Consider the following 20,589-nt stretch of genomic DNA (forward strand, 5'->3'; position numbering starts at 1 on the left):
ACTCACTGCTTGGTGAATACGTATTTTATATGATGTTTGTTAAACCATTTGACACAAATAGATCTGTCACAAAACCAATTCTGTTTCCCATATCCAGAAATGAAAAACTGTGCCAAATTTGCTCTAATTCATTAACTGTAAAGAAGTATGGGAATTTTACCTCCCACCATTTCTTCATACCACATTATATAAACAGTGGCATAGATTAATAGAATATTGGTCACTGCAAAAAATAGGAGACAAAACCAATGACCTAATACAACAGGTCATTACAGAATCCAAAGAGATGCTGCATGAATAAAGACGTTCATGAACACAGTCAAGGTTACTGAAATTAGAGTCTCTTAATAATGCTAAGGTACACGTCAGTCATAATAATGAACACATGACATGGCCTCTGCTTTAAGATTCGGAGACCCAGTTTCATCCACTAGACACATACCCCTGAAAAAGGACTGCTGAGATCATGAAGAACATGGAGAAGTATGACGCAGAAGGAGAGCCTATTTGAGATACATTCTAAGTAACTTGAATTTTTCCAGGTCTTCTCTTGAGGAGGCCTGTCACCGCCTTAGAACTGGCTTTCTAGCACCAGCCTTTCCTCCACAGCCCACAGCAGCACGCTGCTGGAGTACTACTGCTGCCAACACTGACTGAGACGGTGAACGAACCCCAGCATTGCCTATTATTTGCTCCTACCGTCGCACCCAAAGCCTTCCTCCCACGGCATCCTTAGTCAGCGCGTGGGCGAGGAGCCGCATGTGTGCGCACAGGGCTCAGAACCGTGCTGTAGCTGTGAGGATGCCAGGCTGGCGGGGGCTGCCTCGGCCTCTCCGGGGCCGCTGTCACCGTGCGGGGTCCCTCTCAGTGAGAGGCCTCCGCCTCGCCTTCTCCCCCTGGGATGTCGGGGGAGACGTTGTCTGTCAGGGGCATAGCCCTGGAGGGGTAGGGGTGTGTGCAGCTCTCGGGGCTCGCACAGGCGGCACGGCGGCCCTTCCAGGCAGGGAGGAAGCAAGGAGTGGGAGAGGAAGCAAAGGAGGGCGGGCGGCGTGGGGGGCGAGGGTCGCCCGGGCAGGGCGCGGAGCGGGAGTTCCGGGAGACCCCGGCCCCCTCGGGCGGGGGGCGGGGGGCTGCGCTCCGTGTGCGCCTGTGTGCCGGCGCGGCGCCCCCGCCCTTCCCCCGGCGGCGCTGCGCGGTGGGCTGGCGCTGGGGTATTTACGGTAACGTGGACCCGGCGGTGGCAGCTCGGTCGGTGTCAGGTGATCGGCGCCGAGGAGCCGCCGCCACAGCCCGGGAGGAAGATGCAAGATGGCCCAGCGGGGCCGTGAGGGGCTCCGCGGCGCCCCTTCCCCGCCCGCCGCCGCCTGCCCGGCCGGCGGGAAGCGCTGAGGCCAGCGCCGCCGCGCCACAGCCCGTCCCCGGCGGGGGCACCGAGCCATGGGGCTCTGCTACAGCCTGCGCCCGCGGCTCTTCGGCGACGCCGGCGGCGGCGGCTCCATCTCCAGCGCCGGCGGCGCCTCGGAGCCCGAAGTGCCGGCGGAGCCTCACGCCGCCCCGCAGCCGCAGCCTCTCGGCGTCCCGCTCCGGCCCGGCGGTAAGCCCGGCGGAGAGGCGGACGGGCCGCCGCTGCTGCTGCTGCAGAACGGCGGCGGTGGCAATGGGGCGGCCGCCGAGCGGCAGCCGGCGCTGCCCAAGGCCGGCGGCCCCGGCCTTGGCGGCGGGGGGAAGGCGGCGCGGCAGCAGGCGCTGCACCAGCCGCCGGCGCTCCAGAGGACCTGGGAGAAGCTGCGCCTGGAGGAGCGGGAGGCGGAAAAGGAGGCGAGGAAAGTCAGTAAGAGCATCGACCGGGCGCTCAAGGAGCAGAAGAGGGAGTACAAGCAGACGCACCGCCTGCTGCTGCTCGGTACGTGTGTATGTTTCTGCCTGTCTGTCTGTGCGGGGGTGTGCCGGGGCAGGTGCCCCGCGGGACTCCCCGGCAGCGCCCCCTCCCCGGCTTCCCCTGTTTTCCTTGGGCACCCTCCATCCCTCCTTTGTCTCCCCGCTGGCCCCCCTGGCCCTGCCCTCCCGCACCCCGGCCGTGTCCGTCCCCGGGCTCTCCCCCAGACCAGACAGGTTTACACCTTTTCCCTTCCTCCTCCCCCTGATCTTTCCTCCCCGATTCTGGCCCTGGCAGTGGTTTTGCAATGGAGAACACGATCGGCGCTTGTCGGGCGAGGGCGAGCGGCTCCACCCAGGCGGGCGGGCGGGAGCGATGCGGATGGGGGAGCAGCGGGGTCTTCCCGGGTGGAGGAACCCTGCCCGGGCGGGGGCTGCCCCATCGCCCGCGGCAGGAACTTCGCTCGGCGCCCTCGCAACTCGGAAACATTAACGGAAAAAAATAAAAATAATAACCATTTTTTAAAAACCACGGTAGAAAGGAGGGAAAATGGCCATGCATGCATGAGATGTGTGTAGCCTGTGGATGGTCCTCCGGTGCCGCGTGTAACCAGGGTTGTTTTAATGAGGAGCGGCTTGAGGCTCCTAAATGAGAGGAGCGGTGATGAGCAATAGGCTCCTTATTTAAAGAAGCAGTGAGCGGAGTGCGGGGAAATAAGAGGGTGTAGATATGTACATTCCTCAGACATCGCCTCTACTACAAGATGTGTTCTTCAGCTGCAGGCTCTCAGATTTTTTAGGGACGACTTGCCAGCTTTTGTCCCCTCTTCTCTGAGGTGCTACGTGCGGTCTGCTGTTGCCACTGCTCTTTCTAAGCATTAGTTAATAGTCCTCTCCGGAGGATTTGTACCAGCTGATACATTTACAGTATGAAAACCACAGGGGTATCTAACACAAGTATCTCATTTCCTGCAGGAAACAGAACAGTCATACTGCAGGGCTTTTTTTTATGGTCTGAGCAGAGGGCTTATTTGGCCTCTTAGCTGTGGTCATAAATATCTGTTTTCTGTTAGCATGAAAATACTGATTTGCTTCTGCATTAGCTTCTTTGCCTGTTCTCGTAAAGTTGCATGGTACAGTCTTGGTGCTTATCTAAGTGCATTCCAGGTTTGGAGTAGTCTTTACAGCGTTCTTTATAAAACTCTGTTTCTGTTTTACTGGATTCCTTCATTCCTGTTGGTGGGTAGGGGGAGGAGAAAATATGAAATACAGCAGTGGACAGAAGGTATTGTTGTGCTCGATTTCCAAAAAACAAATAATGGACTTTATTATTACCCATAATATTCCAGCTTGTAGGATACTAGTGCAGCTGGTAGAAAGGAACGAGGAAGAAGACGTAATTTGTACTCTATGGAATTATTATTATTAGTAGTAGTAGTGGTAAAATGTCTCTTCTGATTCTTGAACTATTGCAGTAATTAACTCTTCAATATGCCTTTTCAAATGAAATATTAAAAATTGTTATGTTTTTTCCTCCTGAAGCATCTGAACATGTGTTTTAACTAGTATGGCTGCAAGAAGGCAAAGATCCCATTTGGTGGCCTTCCTTTAGAGAGCATTGTCATTGAACAAAAGAATTCTAGCAAATAGATACTGTGTGTAGTCCATAACATGGGTGGTTGTCATAGTAAACCAGAGCAGTAAACACCTGTTCAGAAACAATGCCATTTGAAAAATAAATCATCTCTGACCTTTGGCACCCTAAAAGAAATTCAACACTCCTAAGACTCCCTGTGTTGAATTTTGTTTAAAATCCATGTTACAATCAAAATAGATTCTCTTGATCCCCATATTGCTGGGAGGAAATGTTGGATTATTGTTTCAGGCCTTGCAGATCAGGGCCTGACTTAAATGTTTCATTTGGATGTAGGGAGAGCTGCAGGTGCTCTGTATTGTTTTTGAAAGTAGTGGGAATGCTGCTCTAGATAAGAGGAAATTATTTAGAATGGGGGAGGGTTTATTTGTCAGAGAAGGGGTAAACCAGAATTGCATTGCACAAGGTAATAGGTTTCAGTCTTGAACAGAGGAAAAGACTTAATGTACACAAAGGTCTTTTAGAATAAAGAATATTACCAGTTTGATATTTTATAGCATTTCAAATTGTAAATAAGTGGATCCCTGCCTCTAACGTTTTCCTGGCAGAGTGAACCTGAAAAGCGTGCCTTTGCTAGAGAGAAGAGGAATATTTTTGTACATCAACATGGAGGAAATGCACAGCAGAGGCAAAATGGTGAATGCAGTGACAGCAGAGCACTATCACAGAGCAAACAAAGTTGAGCAACAGCACTGGCTTTGTGTGGGCTTTGTGTTGCTTTTTTTAAACACAAGTTTGTAAATAATAGCCTCATTTTGGCTTGTCCTTGTATATATCGTGCATTTACTGGGGCAAGTTTAGAGGATATTATTGAAATTTAAGAGAAAAATACAGTGTATATTTTAAGGTGCTACTATTAGATATCAAAAGGGTATGAAAATAAATGCACTAATGTAAGGATACTAAGAATCCTTAGAGTCTAAATAGATAGTATATTAGAAGAGAAGCTTATAAATGTTTGCAACGACCTTTCCTTAAAAGCACACTTACTCTTTTATGATGTCAAATGAAAACAATCAGTTTTGTGACGAGCTGTGCATATCAGTTACTAAGATATTATGGAGTCTCAAAGGCTTTACGTAGTGTGGGTTGGTAAATATCTCCCAAAGAGCCTGTTCTTGCCTGTCACAGCTTACCCCCAACTAATATCTCATGGTGCACTTGATGTTTTGACACTCTCCCCTAACCTACATTCGGAAGCACTTCATGTGTTTTGTCATAACCAGTGATTGTGAAAGGGAGGGTGTGCAGTGAGTGCTGAAGATCACTCTCAGTCTGCACCTCCCACATAAATAGGTGTTTAAGTATCAGGTGGCTGTAGCTGTGATGCTGAGGCTTTACTGGTGCACTGATTAGCAGCAGACATGGTTTGGGTCCATTTGTTTTTCTTCTTTTGAAAGAAGAACCCACATAAAATGGAAACTGGCTTTCCACCACAGTTGGCTGTTTCTTGCTTAACATCCACTTTTAAAAATACAATAAATTGATTATTGAATTTATTCTTGGGTGCTGTCTTATTTGCGGGGGGGTTTATTCCCTTTTCTTTTTATAAGTGAAATGTTCATCTGTGCAGAATTCTTAGGATGCTTTTACTAACCCTGAGATGAGGTGGTGGGTTTTTTTTAAGCATATGTATTTATTGAACATTTTTGCAGGGCTTGATCAGAGTTTTGTAGCTTTAGTTTCTGTCTTGTTTTCTGTTTGGTCTTTTTTTCCACAGAATTGCAGTCACCTTCTTCTGCAAGATTATTTTAGCTCCTGATTTCCTAGAAACTGTAGAAACATTACAAATCACTTTATGGAAGCAATTTACATTCTCATTTGCAGTCTCATATTTTAAACAATTTTGTGAGTAAGTGGGGTGAAGGGGAATTGGCTTTAAACAGAGTGTTAACCATTGTGGTATAATTAAGGCTCATGTAATGTTGAAGTAAGCTATAAATTGAATTTTTTTTTTCCTAGATAGCTGTTGTCTTCCAACCTCTGACTTGTATTTTTCCCATTTACCCTCACTCCTGGTTGCTCTCCTAACTTTGGATGACTTTCTCAAGCAGAACACATTCTTTTACACTTCCCTGCTAAATTGAAACTGAAAGTGTTCTGAGTGAAAGCTTTTCTGTTCAACAGAAACTGAAAGTAATGATACAGAGATCAAGGGAGGGGAAACAGATAGTAATTTTCTTCACTTAAAAGGTACTGGAACTACTTACGTGATATTTAAGTACTGACTTGATAGTGAAATTTAGATATGTTTGGTGATGTTCATGTACAAAAGTATAGAAAACATACCAAAAAATGTAGTTCCTCTGAATGGATGCAAATCAAACACAAAGATGCCTTGTCAAGCTTGGGAAACTCCTACACAGGAGAACCCAGAAAGCTCAGAGGTGTATAACTAGAGTAATGGCGTTTTTTCTTTTAGCCATGCACCAAATGACTGTTGTCGGAAATGAACTTTTTGTGCAGAGAGTTTCTGGTCTGCCAGTGGCTTTTAGACTGAAATTGCAGTCTCATACACGTTCTGCATCGCAAATCCTGAAGTTCATCATACATCCTCAAGCCAATTTTAAATCTTAAACCTAATGAATTTTATTTTGAAAATAATTTTAACTTTTATATGGTGTCAACTCATGCTTTTTGTAAATACCTGAATATAGTTTAGCTTGATGTGGTGATACTTTCCTTGTGTCTGCATAAGGTTGAATGCTTGAGGTATTTTTCTGTTAACCACCAGAGAGGACTCCTTCCCTGGTCTGTAAGGGAGCTCGATGTATTTAGGATCCTTACAGCCAGCTACTTCTAATATGGAGATAATGCACAGATAATTGGTAGGAACAGAGATCTCCAGGACTTTGAAATCCTGGGCTGCAAATACTGATCAATGTAATAATTGCAAAAGCATTTTATAATCCCTAATACTTTGCATAATTTTCAATGTCTTTTCAAAAGCTCTTCTGCTTTTGTTGTAACTTCACAGGAAGTGTGATATTCACTCCTTGCACAGGAGGAAACCAGTAGGCAGAAGTCATCAAGACATTTGGGATCAGTGCTTAACTTTGAAGGAGTTTCAAGTGTACTGAAAACAATCCCTGACTTACGATACTTAGCTTTTCTTTATCTGTAAATTTAAAAGCTAATTAGATTTAGCCCATATTTAGGTGTTTTAACTTAACATTGTTTGATTGGTTTTGCATATCTTGAATCACTTGATATTTAAGAAAAAAAAAACGAAATAATTTTTCCCTGTGTTAAGTGTAGTAATACTGTGAGGCTTTAAGTGCTGTGGAAGCGTGGGTTCTGCAGCTGTTAACTAGAACTTTTGGTTATAAGGCAAGTTTTGTGTATCAATGTGTATTCCATGAATGCTTCTTGGAATGCAGTGTCTTAACTAAGCAAACTTTGCAGGTATGTTATGTCATGTTAATGTCCCATTACCATTGTAACTTTTTGACTGCTGAAATTTTGAAGAGTACGTAAAACTCCTAGATTTGAATATTTGCTTTCCCTTTCCCCCTGCCCCAACAGTTTAGAATAAATAGAATTTGAAACGTTGTTCCTATGTTTATTCCTTTTCCCTGCCCAACCCACACATCCAATTTCTTTTTCTTTCGTTTTATGGTTTTTGACACAGTGCGACTACAAATTTGAGGAAATACTTAATGGTGGGAGGCTTTCGTACACTCATGGCTTCCCTCAGCCTACTTTTTCAAGTCAGGTACCATTTGAGCTTGTAAAGTTGAATTTAATTTTTTTTAAGTTTTTTGATTTTTTTTTTTTTTTTTAATCCAGCAATCTGTCCAAGCTGTGGCAGAAATCTGGGCTGCCTTCTGCTTACCAAGTTTAAATTTTGCTAGTTATACCTGTTCTAGAAACATTTTGCCTTTGCTGAGTGATGTGGAAATGGTTCTCTGTGCATTTTTGAATAGCAGTAGAGAAACAAAATGGTGTAAATAAGATAACAGAGGTATCGCTTATTCTCGTGTAAAAGGGACAGAATCTTATTAATCTTATGTAGGATCTGGAGGAAATGCAGCCTTGTATCTGGCTTGTGCACATCATATTTATGCTTTTTCCAAGAGTGGATAAGCATGTTAAGTACACTGATTAGTATATTTCATATTATTCCTGTAGCACTGTATGAATGTATGTGTGAAACTCCTGTGTCTTGTGATTTCTCTGCACATGAATATTAAAGTTTAATAACTTAAAGTCTTGTGGAATAAGCTGTACAAAGAAGGAAATGCGTGCTGTTGTGTTGACCAGAATAGGTAAAAACTCCTTAAGAAAGGATTTATTATTTTCTTTTTCTGTTTTATCTTTTTCTTGTGCAGAAGATCAAGAAATCCGAGGAAAAAAGCTGCCAATTAATGTCTGTAACTTAAGACATAACATCAATCACCTGTAGTGGAACATCTTAGCTGATAAGATCTCTTTGAAGTAAAGCTTGAATTGTGTCCTCAGAATCTGGTATTTTATGTTTCTTTGGTTTTAAACTTAAATTTGAAGAATTATAAATTCCACTTATGTTTAAGGTAATGTTAGGTTTCAAAAATAATAAATTCATCCTTTTGAAAATACTGTTACTGTAGTAAGTCACCTCCAGGTAGAATTATAAATTCTATGCTATTATCTTTATTTTAGAGTATTTACATCCTGTGGGAACAACATACATTTTTCAGCTTAAAGCTATTTAAAAGTCGAAAGTTTTTTTTTTCCCCAAGTATTTAAAACAAAAAGAAATAAAATTGAAAAGTTTTGCACTTTTTCTATGATACACAATACACTTTTAACAGTTTCTTTTAAGAGGACTTCATTCCTTTTAAGGGCGAAAAGAAAGTTCTTCTCAGCAGTCAATTCAAGCAAATTATCTAGTTGGTCTTCAGAAAATGAGACCATTCCTTCTGTGATTTGGGTTAGTGTGTGCAATGGAGATAAGTAGCTGGCTGAAAATAAAAACCCAACAATAAATTGAGTCCTCATTCTCCATGGGTATAAATTCCTCACCCCCAGCCTCTCTATCTTAATTTGAAAATATATACTTTTTGATACATATAATATACTCTGTTTAATTTGTCATCTCCGGATTAAAATGGATAAGGAAGAGTTGTATTTTTCCATCATGAAGAATGAAGGCTATGTTAACCTGCCAAAAGTGTGGGTGAACACAGATTCTTAGTATTGTGTGCAAGTGTAATTTATATTGAGCAACTTAATCTTTTATTGAAAACTGTTGTGAATGTTGCTGAGGCTTTGCCAACTCTATGCTGCAACTCTCTGAACTACGGGGAATTAATCATTCTGTATCTTGGAGCAAATGCAGAATGCATTTCATGGTGTTAGGCAGTGCCTTCTTCAGAATCATCTTTATTTTCCCAAATGCCTCAGATGTGGAGGATGAAACTACAGCAAAAGCAAGTTGGTGTTTTTCCTTAAGTGAAAGCACTCTTTCCAGGTTCATGTTTGAATTGATTTTTTGTGTTGATTGTAGAATCATTTTCTATTCCAAATGATATTTTTTCAGTTAGAGGTGTGCACATTTGTCTGTGCGTTCACACATGACTACTGAAGTTCTTGTAAAACAGAGGAGATTGCTCTGAGGAGTCCAGGTGAGATAAACCAACCTTCAAGAGCATGTGGTTGGATTATGGCCTGGCATAACTCATAACCTTAAATCTTCATAAGCACAGGGCAAGTGTAATGCATTCTGTAACAAGATTACTTTTTTTCATCCTTTGGTTCACTGGATGTCTGAATTACAAAACAGACTTATGGTGTTATCTTCTGCCTGTTCTGCGCTTCTTGTGTTTGTCTAATTCACTGTCTAGCAGAGATAGGAGCATGATATTAAGCACTTTGAACCTGTCAGCCGTTGCAAAAATGTATTTAATTTTTATGTTCTTTTATAAACTATAAAACTAAAATGCAGAAGAATATAATAATTTGTATAAAGGACATACACAGAATTAACCACTTCATAATCTGAAAAGATATGATTATAGCGTTTCAGGGAAGTTTTGGGTTTTTTTTTTTATTTTTCTAAGGTTTTGGTAGGGTTTGTGTGCCTTTTTTTTTTAATCTTATATTTAGACAGGCAAAAGGACTGTCTAAGTGGCAAGATGCTGTGGAAGGTATTTACATCTCGTAATGTGTCTGCTTTAATTTAATTTAGTAATTTCAACACATAGTACTAAAAACTGAATAAATTTAAAATTTCCTTGATGTGTGAGACATTCTTCTGCTTCAGCTGTGCTTAAGAACCTCATAGTACATTGTCAGTCAGGTACTATTAGGTGTCCTTTTATTCATTTGGTCTACTAATTTGTGAGCACGGCTGAAGACAGAAGAGTAGCTGTTTAACTGTTTTGCTTTTATCCCTTGTAATTATTTCCATGAATGAAAACAGATGGGAACTACAGGACAATAATTCTGGTTTCAGTTGAGTAGTTTATCTTCTTTTGATTTAACATTTTGAAAGAAGAACAGAAATCTCAACTTCTTTAGAGTATTTTCTCCCGCTTGGGATGGGGTGAGGGGAAAAAAATACCCAACCAATACCAAATACCAAAAAATACCCAAAAAATACCAAGAAACCACCCATCTGTCATATAAATTCTGATGGCTTTGTTTTGTTTAACAGAGCTGTACTTCAAATTCATATTAATCTGGACTGTCCCTGCAGATGAAATAGCACTGAGAGGTGAACACAAGCTTTTGACACTTAGAGAAAGACTGGGTAACAAGCTGTATTTAAATAACTGCCATGTGTTGTTCCTTTTGGAAATACATTTTTCTTCTTAATTTTGGAAATATTTTTACACTTTCTGTGATTCTTCAGTGTTGTAAAGCATTTATTTTGCCTTAATGGAAGACCAGTAGAGAAACACTAGAGTTGAGTTTGAAGTCATGCTTCCGGATATCTTGCTTCCCGGTCGGAAGCCATATCAGTCCCTCTTCCTCGAAGTTCCTTGTGTACTCCAAGTGCATAAATCTGTTATTCCAAATTCTATTGCTGCTCCCTCAGGTTTTCTAATTCTGTTCAGTGTGACATCTGAGTTCATGAGCTTGTTTGTTCAGTAGTATTTTTCCAATTTGGTTACTATTGAAGCAGTACAGTTGTTGTCTTGTTCATTTTAGGTTTTGGGGTTTTTAAAATGGGGAAACTACAATAATATTTTAGGGGGCTACATATTCACTCCAAAGGCCTTCTGCTTCTTAACTCTGTGTATAGAGGTGAAAATATTTGCTCAGTAGTGGTGGGGGGAAAAGAACAAGAAACTGATCCTGGCTCCAGGCATATGTCAGCTGTGTCTTTGAACTACCAGAGGTAGAAGAAAAACTGTTTCATGGAAAAGCTGAAATGGAGGGAGTCGTTTTTTGATACTTGAACTTGCTCATAATTTAATGCAGAAAGGATCACCTGAAGAGCACTCGACTCCCTATCAACTTCCATTTGGCAGTAGTCCTTGTCTAATTAAAGCAGATTCACAGATATGTGGTCTATCTGCCAGAGACTGAATTAATGCTTTCTAATATGACAGGAAAAGCTAAAGCAATGCAGTGAAAGGTCAAACAGCCTTTCAGATATGCTGGAGAGGTATTTGGAGGCTGGGCGGGGAAGATGGGGCTATCTTTTCATGCTGCTTCATGCTATCAACAAGTACCACTGCTTGTGCTCCTGGTCCAGCTGTTTCAGTAAAAACAGGGGCTCTGATGCTCTGAAACAGAATGGACACACTTGGTTCCACATTTGTCTGATTCCAAGTTCCACACTTGGTCTGATTCCCTATACAATGCTGAAGAGCAGGTACATGTTAATACCTTGTTCTGCTCTAGGGGGAGGCCATTCATCCTAATACCACAGTTTCTGTGAGTTTCTGTGCATTGGATGTGTGAGCAGTGTCACAGTCTGCCAGGGTTCTGCAGCACCTCCTGTTCTAGTACATGTAGACTGTGTGCAGGACAAAACAAATACATAACCTTCTCAAACCAAAACAGCATAACATCAGTATGTCCCACTGTGCTGACTGCCACTGAAATGTAACCTTTTCTTAGAGACAGTATTTCCCTTAAGATGAAGGTGGCTGGACGAGTATGGGAGCAAAAGTTTTCTTTTTGGTTTTCTTTTTGGTTTTCTTTTTGGTTTTCTTTTTGGTTATAAAGAAATTATAAAGAAAGTTCTTACTCTTAAAAGTAAGAACTTCTGCTGGTTTGCAGTTGCTGGTGGGGGCTTTTTTAATATGTATTCTGTACTCTGATACCCTGATAAAAGATAATTAGATAATCTGATAAAAGAGTAATTAGAAACTTGAATTAATTGTCTGTTCACATGATGTGCAAAGAAATGTTGGATTATCTCTCTTAATCTTGTGTCAGACAAGAATAGTTTGAAGATATTACTGAGTTCCACATAAATAAATAGATAGCATCCTTTGAGTTCAGTCCTTTATTCCCAGCACAGTTCTCTCTCTGAAGTTAGACTGATAAAGACTTTGGTATTGGTAGCTGCTTAATCAGCTTGCGGTAAGCAAGACAGTGGATCAGACTTTAGGAGTTTATGAATAATTAGACTAAAGTCCAAAAGTGACTAGTAAGATTTTTCCATTTGACTATATATGTAACCAAGACATAATTTCATTTCCTCATAGTCTCTATGCTCTAAACGCGTAAGTTCCTTGAATTTTAACGTGAGTAGTACACTATTTACTTCATGCAAAGTGTTCCAGCAGTGTTATTGTTTAATCCCTAGTTCAGAATAGGACACACTGTTCCACCCAGCTTCCACTGTTCCACTTCAGCTTCTACGGGGTTGGAATTCGTACTACACTTGCTTCCTCCATCTTGTTTTGTATTTGTAACTCGCATAGTTAACTCCATAACTCCATTCCTTGAAAGAAAACATTCTGGAATATATTCTTTAAAAGCCAAATGTGCTCATCACCTATTGCTGTTGTCTGAGTGTTTTTTCCAGTGTGTCAGAAGTGGGCAGTGCCTGCTTTAATGATGTTTGTATTTATTTTCTGCAGGAAGCTTTGGTTTTATTTTTTGAATTTATCTGACAATTCATAATTAGTATATATCCAAGTGTTTCTGAAACTGGCCTATAAAAGTCTTTCTACTCTGCTTCTGCTGCTTCTAGAGATATGACCTTGCAGTGGCTCATGGAAGAATATTACTTGACTGTACCAGGTTTTTCTTAGTTGCTGTTCTCCAGTGTTGCTGCTTGTCTACATTTGGGTCTTTTGATAAGTTACCATTATTCACAGTGGTATCTTTAATCAGTGGGTAAAAGTTTACTGTAGCTAGTTGATGGTTCACACTTCATTCTTGAAATCCATATATTATCTGATTCCCGATTCAACTTAAAATGTGTTGTATCAATTGTTTGCAGAGTTACATCAGGCATACACATGCTGCTTATTTATAATAACAAATTATATTGACATAAGCCTTCAACTTAATCAACAGTGTTTGCTATCAATATCCTTCAGATATTTATTATTAATTAGGCAAATAACTTATTACTGATTTGTTGTCATTAGATAGTAGATACCAGTCCTATGCTTGCTGGAATGTGATTTTTCTCAAACTCGATGTAATCTAAATAATAGGATCTCATACCTAAAAAAACCCTTGATTTTTTTGATGCCTTCAGGTTATCTCATAGAGTAGCAGTAAATGTGATTGACATTCCTTACGCCGTTATCTGTTGTGATTTGCAGGGCATGCTCAGATCCTTCTTGGAGAGAGTTATCATGTAAATATTAAGAAAATAACTGTTTAGGTCACATTATGAAGACAGAGGGCAAGAATCTCTGTTTAAAGAATTAATTGTGTTGACACACAGGGCAATTTGCTGTTACTGTTTTAAGGCAAAGAACCTAACTGGACATTTCTGAGTGAATATGAATTTTTTTGTTAAACAGTGAAGCTGATTAACTGCGTCCCGGTCTAGCATGGTGCAGAGGAGGGTGCTGCTATTATGATTTCTTGTAAAAAAAATAATTTTGTTAATTTGAGATACTTTGGAAACCACAATACTTTGCTTGGACCTTTTCATCTCTGTTATATAGTCTGGTTTTAGGGTGTTTGAAACTGTTCTGTGTCCTTTTCTTAAAAAAGAAACCAGCTATTTATTTAAATTGATATTTTCAACAATCTGAAAATGCTTTATCAGGATGAAGTACTAGGCCAGTTAAACACTTATTGCTACTACAGACCAGCACAGGAGAAAAAAGATAATCTCATGATGTTGTGTTTTTTGTTTTCTTCTTTTATTTGTTATTGGCTGTGGTCCAGAAGCATTTTCTGTACTATGTTAGATCTTGCAGACAATTGCTTGGACCTTTTATGAATGCTGTCTTTCAAATCAGCTGACTTGTGTTACTTTTTGCTTTCTTTGTTTATGGTTGAAAAATTACTTAGATTTTGAAACAATCGTCACCATAAAGGAGGCCAAGTGAAAATGTAAAGTTCTTAAATTCAAGCATTTAGTAAACTAACACTTTCATTATAGGTCAGGTTTTTGACATCATTTTTTTTATAGTACTTAGGAAAGGTAACCTCTGTTATAAAAACTGCTTATTGCCAGAATTCTTATATGTGATAGATGTTGGAAATCAATTCTTACTCTAACCTTTTACTAAAATAAAAGAAGCATTCTTACCTTCCTAGTCCTTTTCTTTATTAATAGCTATTTGACTGATGAATTAAGTCTCTCTGAACGCATTGGGTAGTCTTGTTTTTTAACTCATCCTAAACATGCACTAACAATTATCTCAGTTCATAAAATACCTGACCAAGTCTGTCATCCCATCATAGACAGTATGAGTTTTGATTCTGGGGTGTACACATTTTTTTCAGAGCATCAGATGGCTGGAAAATCTTTCTTGACCCCCATCCCTGACTGACAATGTATTTAACATTTCAAAGGGTAGCCCTTCCTCTGTGGGCATTCCGATAACTCTGACTCTAACTGGAGCCTGGTTTTCTAGCATTTTAATTAACTCTACACACAGGGGCCCCTCCTGTGGACAAAACATGCATTTTCTTTTAAAAGAATTTCCAGAATAGATTGTGAACATAAACTGTGGAGGAGGAAAATTTACCTGCAAGTATAGGAGAAGTTGTGTTTCCGACTTTGCTGTAGTATATAAAGATCTGAAATTCTAAGTCAGTGTAATGTGAAAGTACGTAAAACACATGCTTTTACACTAAAGCATAGTGAGTCTTGCTGTGACTGCAGGAATCCCAAATGTGAACTTAATTTTGTGGTGTCATCAGTCTGGAATTTAGTGCTTAATTTGGAAGAGGAAGCTGAGATCCAGAAGCATGGCAGAAAATTTTCCTGAGTGCCTGATTTCTCAGTTTGATTTTGGCACGTCATCAAAAGTGCTTCAGAAGTACTGAGTGGTTTTGTCTTCTACAGCTTCACTTGGAGTCAGATGGTCAGCACTGATGAAGACTTAAAAAAGTGTTTTGTTTCACAGTCTGAATGTATCAATTCCTTCAAGGAGAATATTCTTAATTTTTGTTTTAGTGGTATTTTTGACACTTTGTACTTGGCTCAGTCCTTGAATATGTATTTAAGTGATGTTAATAATTAATTATTTACTTAATTTGAGTCGAATTTCTAGTTTTTAAGGGTACTCTTATTCTTAGCCCTAAAACTAAAAATGCAGTATCTTTCATGAAGCCTATAGAATGCAGCATGCAACTTCTGGCTCAACAGCAGGGTGCTGAAAAAAACTAGAGTAGATTTCAGAACAACAGATTTATTAAAATATTGGAGAAACTTTGCGTGTTTGCTTCTTTGCTTGTTTTCCTAATTTTCCATACTGGTCATAAGTATCCATTAGTATTCATGATAGAAAACTTTAAGCTGAGAGGTAAAAACATAATAGAATCAGCTGGATAGTGTCATATAATGAATATTATTAGGGAGACTCAACTATAAGGATCAGTTGGGTTTGATTTTTAACTGTAGTCAAACTGTCAAATATACATGCACAAGTTGGGTGTTCCATCATGAAGGATATCTGTCCAAATTTTAGTACATGTGTTTTATTTCAACATGTGCTATGTTGTCTTGGATTAAATGGCTGCTTCCTTTCTGTGTTCCTCATTGTATTCTCATTCCTTACAGCATATACAGCATAGAATAAATAATAGCAAATGTGACATGTTGCCTCTGTGATCTTTTCTTTTTTTATGTGGAATAATTCTTGCACGGTATACAGAAGTCTTTAGTGTCTACTGTGGATTTTTCCAAGGAGTGGACCATTGATATATTTCCTCTTGTTCAGATGGAAAATCAAAGTAGAAGTGGATCATGTTCAAATTTACATATGATCTAGTTTTCAACTATTAGTTAAGATGTCTACAGCCTGGCCTACTTCTAAAACTGTTTTAGAGAGCTGTTAAAATAAGGTGCTACCTTTGGTGTCCAAATTATTATGTTGATATTTACTCTAATTTCTGACAACTGCTTCTTAGATTAAAAATATTATATCTTGAGAGTGGAGAAACACAGCAGTAATGCTGCAGCTGCATGACCTCCTCTGATGGTTACACATCCAAGGTGTGAAAGCTCAGCTGTGAAGAAACTGAACTTCCTGGTACTGTTTTTATGTCCCCATGCCACCATAATGGTCTGGGCCTCTCAGATACTTGTCAGACAGGTTCACTGTCTTGACAGCATGAGAATGTGTTCCAAGTCTTAAAAGTAGAGTGTACCTGGCTTTCCTGTGTGCAATCTCCATTTCTAGTCCAGTGAAAAATGCTGACTGGTAGCAACTGTTGGTATCCTCTTGTGTCACTTCAGATAAGCATGAGAGGCAGTGTAGTGGAGGGTGTCCTGGCAGCAGCATGCCAGGTTGGAGTAACTGCCCCATGTTGCAAAGATTATCAGACTGTATTGCTGCTGCAGATTTCCAAACTGAAAACTCTCCATCTGACCAGCTTTGGGAGCCAGAGGCTAAGCAAAGAATGAGTTCATTACTGCACCGAGGAAAGGTCTCTGAGCCTAGGCAAATGGACAGCTACACTCCTGTGAGGGAAAACTTTGTCCCTGCCCCTTGCTGCTAGTGCATGACAAGAGTGCATGGGAAAAAAATTAGGCAGCAGCTCGTTGTTGCAGTCAGTAATCTGACTTACCCCAAGCTGAAGCAGATTCTAAGTTAATGAATTGGAGGTTACCAGGATTTTCTTGGTATGGTCAAGTTCCTGCATCATGCTCATGGTTTTAAGTTTACCTTCTCTAGTCATAGAAGTGCTTATGTAGTGGTAAAATTTTTATTACAAAGTTTCTGTATAATTATTAGATCTACCTTTTTTCCTTAGAAAATGTGTGTGACTGTAAAAGTAACACTTCACAAATATTTCTGTGTGCAGTACAAGTTATTGAATGTGTCATCAGTGGGCTTGATAACAGTGTAGATTGGAAATTCTGTATTCCTTTATTGGAAAAAAAGGGATTCAAATCCTATTCAAAATATGATGCAATTTTTTCTTATTTTAGATCACACATCTGCTCTGTTCCTCAGTGCTTGTCTTCTACCTGTCTTACTATGCCAGAACTAATGGATTCTTTGGAATCTTATCTAAGCTGAGGTCATTGTTGGATAAACCATGTCATTAATTCAGAAAAAACTGAGACATGGGGTATTGTAACTTCCAGTTGTTGCTGGTTGCTCTAAAAATGCCAGTGAAATTATAAAGTTCAATAACTTGTTTACAGATGTGGACTAAATTAGTAAATTTAAATTTAGATTTGAATGACTATCTAAACAGATACTGTGTACTCAGAATGAAGCTGTGATACTCAAAGCTGTCTCGACTTGTGTTCCCAATTACTTGCTGATTCAGGTGTGAAGAACAGTGCTGCTGCATAGGAAGGGACTTGTGCGTGTGACCTGCCATGTGGTGAAGCAAACTCCTCTGTGGCAAAAAGAGGCATACAGTTCTTGTTTCTCAAAGAAAACTGTAGCAGCCTCTTGGCTCAGCCAAATGTCTTCTTACACTTGTTTCCCCAGTTTATAGGTACCACTGTATCACCTCTGTTTGCTCTTTACTCACCATTTGCTTTGCCCTGAATGAAGCAGGATTCTGTAGCTAAACTACTGTGGCTTATCCCACAGCATGATTAGAACTGTTAATGCTGTCTTTGCAATTTGGAAAATTAGGAGTAAACTGGGAAAGAAAACTTGAGGTAATTTCATTATGAAGGCAGCATGGATTTTAATTTTTTTAAACTTGGGGGTGCATGATGGTTAATTTCAAGATCAGCTCGTGAAATACCATATTCTGATGAAACTTCTGTACAAGACAGAGGCTGGTCTAGCATTTTTATAATGGTAACCATTGTTTTTATTGCAGACTGAAGTAAATTCTCAGATTCCTAATGGCTCTTTAGTAAAGAGCTGCAAACTTCACATGCCTTAGATGTTCTTTATCAGTTTCCACATCTTGCCTATGAATGAGAATATGCAAAAGTCAGATTTTGTTTATGGTTGTTTCTTTTTCAGGTCCATATATTTTCAGTCATCTTCTGCCAGATGTAAGGTAAAAGTTCTGCAAGGTGTTCTCCCCACTAATGGTAGGAAATAGGTCCTTTTGGAAAGCCAGATGGTCTTTAGGAGCACGTTGATGGAGTGAAGTGCACTGGATTGGCACTCATCACACCCTGTTAACAGTACATGCAGATGATGGAACACTGTGGCTTTGCCTCATAAAGGCAGGTGCAGTTTTCATAGATACAGGGATGTGAAGGCAAATGCCAAGGACCTTATGTTAGATGGTGTCTCACTGTGTAATACTTACAAGTTATACTCATAAGACTGTTAACTCCTTTAAATATTTCTTAAGCTATTTTGTGACATTATATGAGGAAGACTTTCTTGCATCTTAAGTCGCAGATAAACCCATTGCCACCAAAACAGTAATTGCAAAGGTCACTGTAAATAGTCTTAGTGGAGATGTAGTCTACAGGCTTTGTAGTTTAAGAGTGATAACTGGTTAACTGTAGACATGGCAACAGCAACTCTGAAGATATTTGTCAAAGTTTATTAAAACCTGTGCTTTACTTTTCTTCAGTTTCCCACTCCCACCATGCCCTGCTCCAGTTTACACCACATTTGGGATGCAGTGCCTATATTTCCTTGTTGGTGCTTGGGTAGCAGGTAACAGACATGCAATTCAATTATTTCCTTCCTGTCTCACAGTTTCTACGACTTGGCCATTTTATTGTAACCTCTTTTAAGGAGAATCTTCTCTGGTTGAAGATAAACACTGAAGACATTGAGATCTTTAAAACCAGTTAATGTACTTTTCATATTTTCTACAACTGCCATTCCTGAAGCCCTGTGGGAAGGAAGGCTTATTGGTGACTATCCTTGACTTAGTGTAAATGGTTTGAGTGGTGGCAGTATCCAGTGTTACTCAGGGTTACTCCATTAGGTCAGCCTCACCCTATTTCTTGTAAACTAGTAAGTCTCACCAACTTTGTCTTAGACAAGACTGGTGTTTATTCAAGGTGCATCTGATTTTTCTTTTGCCAGCTGTTCATCTTTCATCTCTTGAGCTTTCCTCCTATTTTTGTGTTGCCAAATGCATCAGACATAGGTGAGACCCCCTTCCTCATCCAGAAACTTAGTTGCTTAAACAGACCCTCCTGCTGACTGGTGTCTGAGTTGCCCTTCTGATATCTTGACTTGAACCTCATACAAGTAATGGAATTCACTGAAGGAATTTAGAGATAGATTCTTATCTGTTAAACTTTGTGTGTCAATAAATCTTAGCCAAGATGTGGTAGATGTGATTCTAAAATCACATCACTTTTCAAGACACATGGCTTTACTCTTCTGTATACACCACTGTGTTGAGCTTGAGGAAAGCTCGAGTATAAAGTGTTCCCATAGGTTCATCCTCTTTCTTTTTGAGCAATGTGATGTGCACATTTACTGGTGTGCATATTAACTGCCAACATCAGTCATTTGAAACTCATTCATAATGAGCAAATAATAAAGCTGCAGGTCTTCAGGTGGGTGTTCCTAACTTCATGAAATCTCCCTAAATTGTTTTCATTAAATGTTATTTTGCTTTGAATTTTGAGATAGAACTGATTCAAACTCAAAAAGGGATGTTGAATTTTGAGAGAAACAGCAAAGCTGAGAAACCTTTCAATTTTCTGATGCAGAAGGGATAGCATATTATAACTGATTCCTGGATTAGGAAAGTTTAAATACCAATATTTAAGGGGATGTCATGTTTCCTTAAAGATGTTGGAAAGCAGCAATCTGCCCTTGGTATTATGAATATTGTCATTACAAGTTCTTGTCTTCTCAGGGGATCACACATCCTTGACTACTACAATTTTGTGTATATCAGCTTACCAGCACTGTAAATATAAATGTTCTGATGCAGGTTTTTTCTGCTACCAAAAGATGTAGCTGAAGAATTTAAGAAAAGTCTGTCCACCCTGATAATCTGTAAAATTACCAGTGCTTTGTTCTTCTGATTTAAAAGAAGAAAGATGTGCTTATCCTGTTATATTTTGAGAAAACTTATGACTAATTGACTGCTTGAGATTTTGTTGTTGTTGTAAATTTGTGAACAGATTTGTTTATCAATACAACATGTATGACATTTTAGTGGTGATGTTAATGAAGCAGTGCTACTGTCGCTAGGAATACTGGACTCTTTTCCAAAATGTTTATGGTTGTGTGGACCACTAAGATGATTAGGGGGAGGCCTTCTCTTTCAATAAAACTTGGATGCATAAATTGTGTGTAAACATGGCAGGAGGAGTGAGATTGGTGTGTGTTCTGAGCTGCAGACTCTCAGCTTAGGACATTTTAGCCAGTTTGGAGAGTCTCCCTGCTTGATTTGTCCCTGAATTCTCCCTACTTTCACCCTTTCATGGCTTTCAGAGGGAGTTAAGAGTCATAGGCTCGAATGGGATAAAATACCCAGAAGTGAGACTGACTGGAGAAGGATTTGCAGTTGAGTGTTGATCTTCAGGTGTTCTTGAGGAATTCTTGCATTCTTTGCATTTTGTCTTTAAT

At 39.9% G+C, this 20,589-nt stretch overlaps 1 protein-coding gene across 1 annotated transcript in view; it reads left to right on the forward strand.

The window, feature by feature from the left end:
• Window positions 1-1,292: 1,292 nt before the first annotated feature.
• Window positions 1,293-20,589, forward strand: part of GNAL (G protein subunit alpha L) — a 183,690-nt gene continuing 164,393 nt past the window's right edge. Inside the window, exon 1 of the mRNA XM_068192595.1 lies at window positions 1,293-1,903. Within this exon, the coding sequence (XP_068048696.1) occupies window positions 1,438-1,903 (466 nt within the window). The 5' untranslated portion in view covers window positions 1,293-1,437. The remainder of the gene's footprint in view (window positions 1,904-20,589) is intronic.

Source organism: Anomalospiza imberbis, chromosome 1, assembly GCF_031753505.1.
Source record: "Anomalospiza imberbis isolate Cuckoo-Finch-1a 21T00152 chromosome 1, ASM3175350v1, whole genome shotgun sequence".
NCBI lineage: Eukaryota > Metazoa > Chordata > Aves > Passeriformes > Viduidae > Anomalospiza > Anomalospiza imberbis.